The sequence below is a fragment of the Lepus europaeus genome, chromosome 5 (assembly GCF_033115175.1).
Source record: "Lepus europaeus isolate LE1 chromosome 5, mLepTim1.pri, whole genome shotgun sequence".
NCBI lineage: Eukaryota > Metazoa > Chordata > Mammalia > Lagomorpha > Leporidae > Lepus > Lepus europaeus.
The window spans coordinates 141,895,948-141,902,356 of record NC_084831.1 but is presented as its reverse complement, the minus strand read 5'-3'; the positions used below and the strand labels follow the sequence as shown (position 1 = coordinate 141,902,356).

Below are 6,409 nucleotides of genomic sequence, written 5' to 3'. Positions count from 1 at the left end.
AAACAAACTCTTTGAAGGCCTAAAACCAACAGTGTGTGAGTCTTGTGAGCTCCAGACACCACGCAGACACAGCTGGACAGTGCTGAGCAGAGTCAGTAGCTCTCAGAGAGGGCGGGTCGCTGACTTGTTCTTTCGACACCAGTAAAAGCTCAAGGACAATTCACTGACTGAAAAGAAGGGAGGAAGTAAGGGAGTGAAGGCATGAGCCTGCACAAACATGGATAATATTAAGAGAACCTAGAAGAACGGATAACCTGATAACAAAAACAGACTATATTCTCCATCCTCCTGAGCCATGCTACACTGGTCGGTCTCCAATAAATGTCTTTAATGGTGATGTTTTTATAACTATAGTTGCTAGTGAGAAAGAGAGAGAGAGAGAGAGAGGGAGAGGGACAGGGAGAGGGAGGGAGGGAGAGAGAGAGAGAGAGAGAGAGAGAGGGAGCTAGGGAGCTCCTCCGTCCTCTGACACAGCCCATAAATGACCTCCAGGCCTTGGCCAGTCTGAAGCCAGAAGCCAGGAGTTTTGGTTGTTGTGACAGGAGCCCCAAAACCCCAAGTCCTGGCAGAGCCTCGATTCCTCCCTATGGGGTGGACGACAGTCTCAGAGGATGTAGCTTTCTCGGCTGCCTCTGATTGGGCCTTCCATGTTTGGACTGCATGGACCCCACTACCTTCTGGGCTTCCAGCGTTTCTGCCAAGAAATCTGACGATGGCTTAGGGGGAAAGGGTGACCAAGCCCCCTTCCTCTCAGCTCTGGAGGTGCGAACAGTGTACCTGGCGGTGTCTTGGGCAGCAGAACACTTGTTGAGTTTACCGAGGCAGAGATGTTGTTCCATCATTCTGAGTCCCATCACTCAGAGAGTAAAGACAAAGGAGGGGATATACTAAGTGGAGACTCTAGGAGGTCTTCAAAAGACACAACTGATCATCATATTGAAACTAGTCATGAGAAGGCCACCGAAGCAATCCACAGGTTGGAGTTTCTCAACAATTAAGTATCCAGCCCTATCACCAACCTAGGCCCAAAACTCTTTGGGTATCGTTTTAATTTAATTGGAAGATTCTCAAGAAAACCACTGTGGATGAACTACAGCTCCCATTGGTCAATTTCTTGCTCTGACTTCATAAGGCACCACTGTTAGGAAAGTCGTATTATGACACAGTCCCTGGCTGGGCTGTGATTGGTCCATTTCTTGCTCTGATCTCACAAGGCGCCATTATGTGAGGTGAGCCCCCAAAAAGTATATATAGCCGCTGCGGGGGCCTGGAGTTTCGTCCGCCTTACCCAGAGAGCACTCTTTTTGTGATCTGTGTAACTAGGACCGCAACTAGCCCTTTGCGCTCATTGCTGTTGCTTGTGCTTTTTCTTGGTTGTTTGTTTCTGGGTCTATTTGGTTTTTGCTTTTTCCCCATTTTGTTTAGTTTGTTGTTTTCCTCCTCGTTGTTGTTTTGCCCATTTGGCCTTTTTTTGCAGTTTTCTTTATTTTTGCTTCCCCCACTCTAGTCAGCTAGCACACTCAGAAGTATCAGCGTTCGAGGATTTAGTGGCTTTTCCTCTTTGTTGTGTTCTGCTTTATTGAGATAGAATTGCGGCTTTGCCTCTAGAGTAGTGAGAGTAGTTGGTGCTGTGTCTTAGTCAGCTGGGTAGTCAGTCCCCCGTGGTCCCTTTGTGTTGTAGGTAGTGCAGTGAGGGTCCGTGATTAGCTAGTGTGTGTCGAGCGACTTAGGGAGTCGAGAGAGCGTAGTTAGGTGACCGGCATCATGGAAGGCCCCTTGGACTTCCATCCTCCTCTGGACGGGTTCCGCTTCGTGGACATGCTTGGCCGGGGCAGCTTCGGCCTGGTGAAGCTGGCCCGGCACCTGGCGTCCGGCAAGTATGTAGCCGTGAAGATCCTCCTGCAAGACGCCTCTCCCAGCAGCCCGCTGTCCGCACAGGGGGAAGCGGCCATCCTGAGGAGCCTGCGGCATGACAACATCGTGCGGCTGCTGGCGGAGCGGCACACCAGGACGCACCTGTTCCTAGTTATGGAGCTGGCGACCAAGGGCTCGCTGGAGAGCTACGTGCTTGAGCAGGGCGGCCTGGCCGAGGACGAGGCCAGGACCCTGTTCGGCCAGGCGCTGGCCGCCGTGAGCTACTGCCATGGCCAGCGCGTGGCGCACCGGGACCTCAAGCTGGGCAACCTGCTGCTGGGTGCCCACCTGACCCTCAAGCTGGCGGACTTCGGCCTGAGCCTGCGGCTGGAGCAGGGCACCCTGGTAAGGGGCTTCTGGGGCACCCCCGAGTACTGCGCCCCCGAGCTTTTCCTCGGGGAGGCCTACGACCCCTTTAAGGCCGACGTGTGGAGCCTGGGGGTGGTGCTGTTTGCCATGCTGGCGGCCAAGCTGCCCTTCCGCGGCAAGGACACGGAGGAGCTGCAGGACACGGTGCTGTGCGGCTGCTTCGTGCTGCCGCGTGCCGTCAGCCCGGCCCTGCAGGAGCTGCTGGCCTGGCTGCTCACTGTCGACGCCTCGGGGAGGCCCAGTGCGGAGGACGCCAGGACCCACTGGTGGTTCGGCCCCGGCCGAGAAGCCGCCCAGGAGGAGGAGGAGGACGCTGTCACCCTGCTGCAGCCCCTGGGCGTTCCCCGGGACTCGGAGGCCAAGGAGTACCTGGCGGGCCTCGGCCTGCTGCCAGGCACGGGGACCGAGGGGACGCCAGGCCCTCAGCCCCACGGCCCCGAGGCCCTGCCCGAGTCCTCGCAGGGCGGGGAGCGCCACCCCATAGAGAAGGACGGCTTGTCTCTGGTGTCAGTGTCCTGTGACAGCATGTCCGTCGACGTTTCCTCCGCACGAAGTGACTCCTCCGAGGCCTCCAGTGAGTCTGGCCCTCCCCCCTGCCTCGGGGCCTCCAGGAGCTGAGCCCAAGGCCCCCTGAGGTGACCCCACTCTTGACTCTCTCCTACCAGGCCAGCCACAGCTGGAGTGGAACCCGGCTTCCAGCGCCGCCCCCGACTCCTCCCAGGCCTCCAGTGAGTCTTGCCCTCTCCCCACATCCCCTGCCACTTTGGGGCCTCCAGGAGCTGAGCCCAAGGCCCCCTGAGATGACCCCACTCTTGACTCTCTCCTACCAGGCCAGCCACAGCAGGAGTGGAGCCCTGCTCCCAGCGCCGCCCCCGACTCCTCCCAGGCCTCCAGTGAGTCTTGCCCTCTCCCCACATCCCCTGCCACTTTGGGGCCTCCAGGAGCTGAGCCCAAGGCCCCCTGAGATGACCCCACTCTTGACTCTCTCCTACCAGGCCAGCCACAGCAGGAGTGGAGCCCTGCTCCCAGTGCAGCCCCCAACTCCTCCCAGGCCTCCAGTGAGTCTTGCCCTCTCCCCACATCCCACTTCGGGGCCTCCAGGAGCTGAGCCCAAGGCCCCCTGAGATGACCCCACTCTTGACTCTCTCCTACCAGGCCAGCCACAGCAGGAGTGGAGCCCTGCTCCCAGCGCAGCCCCCGACTCCTCCCAGGCCTCCAGTGAGTCTTGCCCTCTCCCCACATCCCTTGCCACTTGGGGCCTCCAGGAGCTGAGCCCAAGGCCCCCTGAGGTGACCCCACACTTGACTCTCTCCTACCAGGCCAGCCACAGCAGCAGTGGAGCCCTGCTCCCAGCGCCGCCCCTCAGCCAGCCTCCAAAGCGTCGCCCTCCAGCCCCGGGAGCCGCGTGAACCTCGCAGAGCCAGAAGCCACCGCAGCAGCCCATGAGCCTGAGGACTCTGGGACCACAGCCACCGCTGACACCACAGACACCAAGGCCAGCACCCAGGGCAAGAGGCAGGGCCGGCGCGGGGTCGGCAGGAGGATCCTCCGGTTCCTGCTGAGGGCGTGCTGCATCCTGCCGTCCCGAGGGAGCAGCCCTGGCCTCCGCGGCGGCAGAGTGGTCCCCAAGTAGCCTCGCTCAGCCCCAGCCACCAGGAGCAATCCACAGGCTGAGCCCACTGAACGTTTTTCTTTTCTAAGCATTTGCAAATGTCCCATGAATAAACTTCACCATGTGTGCATGGCTTTGGTCCCGTGTGATGTTTGGGTCCCTGTGTGCACCTTGGCGAGGTGATGGAGGTACGGGCGGGTGGCTCTCACAGAAAGACAAACGCTGGGTGATCTCCCTGTGTGGGGATCACAGAAGGGGTGACATCATAGAGGTAGAGCATAGAGAGCAACACATGGCCCTGTTTGCCCTGCACTTCACTGCCATGAGCACCATTGTAGTTCTACACAAACACTTTCACCTCTTACAGCTTTAATTTTGTCATCTTTGTGGCTTTGTTTTTGTTCATTTTTTAAAGGATTTTTTTATTTAATTGAAATGAAGAGAGAGAGAGAAATTTGCATCTGCTGGTTCACTCCCCAATGGCTGCAATGGCTGGGGCTTGGCCAGGATGAAGGCGTTTCATCCTCCTCTGCCACATGGGTGCAGGGGCCCAAGGACTTGGGCCACCTCCTGCTGCCACCTCAGGTACAGTAGTAGGGGGCTGGATCAGAAAAGCGGCAGCCCAGACTCGAACTAGTGCCCATATGGGATGCCAGCATTGCAGGTGGTGTCTTAACCTGTTATGTCACAAGGCTAGCCCCATCATTTTTGTCATCTTAATAGAAAGGGAGAATTAATGCCTTCCTTTCTTATTGAGCAATGCTTTTCTGAGGCTTCAATGGTGTGTGTGAAGGTGCTTTGTAAACTATCAAGCCATAGACAAGCACAGCTATCATTATCGATGTGAAAGCCCATCGTGTCGTGTGGAGCCCCCAAAGTCTCACAAGGTGTAACACAATAATACTCACATTTTCAACATCCAATCAATAGTCACAGGCAGGCTTTTTATTGAATCTTATTAAAGATCACATAGCAGCTTCAGAAATGAAAGAGCTTTTGAATCTGTGAGTGATACGGGAAGCCTCTTCAAATCCACAGTTCACAGTGGGAGGCTGTGTAGACACATTTCCCAAAGCATAAGTTCCCCTCCGCAGTTTAGGTTCAATGAGTAACCTGCAGAGTGCACCCATGTGCATAGGGGTCCATATTTTGAGAATATTTGAGAATAATCTAATTTCAACTTCAGCATCAATTTGGGGGAAAAAAAAAGCAACAGGGACAGCACAGTCACTTTTGCACGCAGACACCTGTTGTTCTTCATTAGACCGGATGAGGTCCTGGCTCACCCCAGGCAGACTCCGCACAGGCTCTTCACTGAGAATTTGCTGCTGACTCTCAGGGATCATTGTATCCTTCTCACTTCCTCTTCAAGCCCTTCCCAAGCTCACTCCTGTCACGACTAAGCCCAGCCTTGTCAGTGGGAATTACAAATCTTCCATAATTGGATTCCTCCCAAGTTATCCCCCAAAAACCCCACACTAGCTCTCTGAGCTTTGTGAGATCCACCAATTGACTGACGGACTAAATCAGAGATTTGGTTAGAACCAGAGAACCAGTGAGGAAAGCACCAATCCCCAAGAACACTCACATGTCCCTGTCTAAAGGTTCGCAGAAAAATGAACCCAAATGTAATTTCCGAGAGATTTCACCTTCGAAAGCAAACAGCCTATAAAAGCAGATTTATTTTGCCAGCCACAATAATAGATGCCATGCATCAGAAGTTCATCGGGGGAAGCTAGTTTCATTTGACCTTGTTTAAGACCCTGCTAAATTGGTCCACAGATATCACAGGAGGGGCTTCACACTGCTCCGACTGCTCTTGCCGGCATGATACTGTTTCCTTCAAGTTATCACCCACTCTGACGGTGACAGAGGAGCAATCCAAATCCAGGATCCAAATCCCAGAGAGGGGAATGGAGCCTGCAAGAGGCACCTGCCCCATCCCAGTTGCCAGTCCTCCAGTCCCAAATGGGATGCCGGCGCCACCGTGCTGGCCCCTTCAATTAGCTTTGTATACAAAAGACCAACTCTATACTCAGCAAAGATTTCAACTACTTGAGTCATTTTTAACCAAAGTAAAATAACCTAAGTAAAGCAAACTGTTAAAATATAGTATGAAGATACAAAAACAGATGTACTAATTCTAGTTATGAATGTAATTATAATGTCATTTTTTTCTTTTCAACTTTTATTTAATAAATATAAATTTCCAAAGCACAACTATTGAATTATAGGAGCTTTTCCCCCCATAACCTCCCTCCCACCTGCAACCATCCCTTCTCCCACTCCCTCTCCCATCCCATTCTTCTTCATGATTCATTTTCAATTATCTTTATATACAGAAGATCAACTTAGTATATACTAAGTAAAGACTTCAACAGACTGCACCCACAAAGACACACAAAGTATAGAGTACTGTTTGAGTAGTAGTTTTACCATTAATTGTCATAATACAACACATTAAGGACAGAGGTCCTACATGGGGAGCAGGTGCACAGTGACTCCCATTGTTGA

General features: G+C 53.6%; 1 protein-coding gene across 1 annotated transcript; it reads left to right on the top strand.

Moving 5' to 3' along the window:
- Positions 1-1,764: 1,764 nt before the first annotated feature.
- On the top strand, positions 1,765-3,916 carry LOC133759281 (MAP/microtubule affinity-regulating kinase 3-like). The gene is made up of 5 exons (XM_062190210.1): positions 1,765-2,524; positions 2,678-2,857; positions 2,949-3,011; positions 3,279-3,341; positions 3,702-3,916. The coding sequence occupies exons 1-5, from the start codon at positions 1,765-1,767 to the stop codon at positions 3,914-3,916; spliced, it is 1,281 nt and encodes a 426-aa protein (XP_062046194.1).
- The last annotated feature ends 2,493 nt before the right edge of the window (positions 3,917-6,409 follow it).

Bases quoted from the DNA above. Each gene is read 5' to 3' on its own strand.
- LOC133759281 (XM_062190210.1), top strand. From the start codon at position 1,765: ATGGAAGGCCCCTTGGACTTCCATCCTCCTCTGGACGGGTTCCGCTTC. The intron at 3,012-3,278 runs GTGAGTCTTGCC...CTCTCCTACCAG, and splicing joins CGACTCCTCCCAGGCCTCCA to GCCAGCCACAGCAGGAGTGG. The intron at 3,342-3,701 runs GTGAGTCTTGCC...TGAACCTCGCAG, and splicing joins CAACTCCTCCCAGGCCTCCA to AGCCAGAAGCCACCGCAGCA.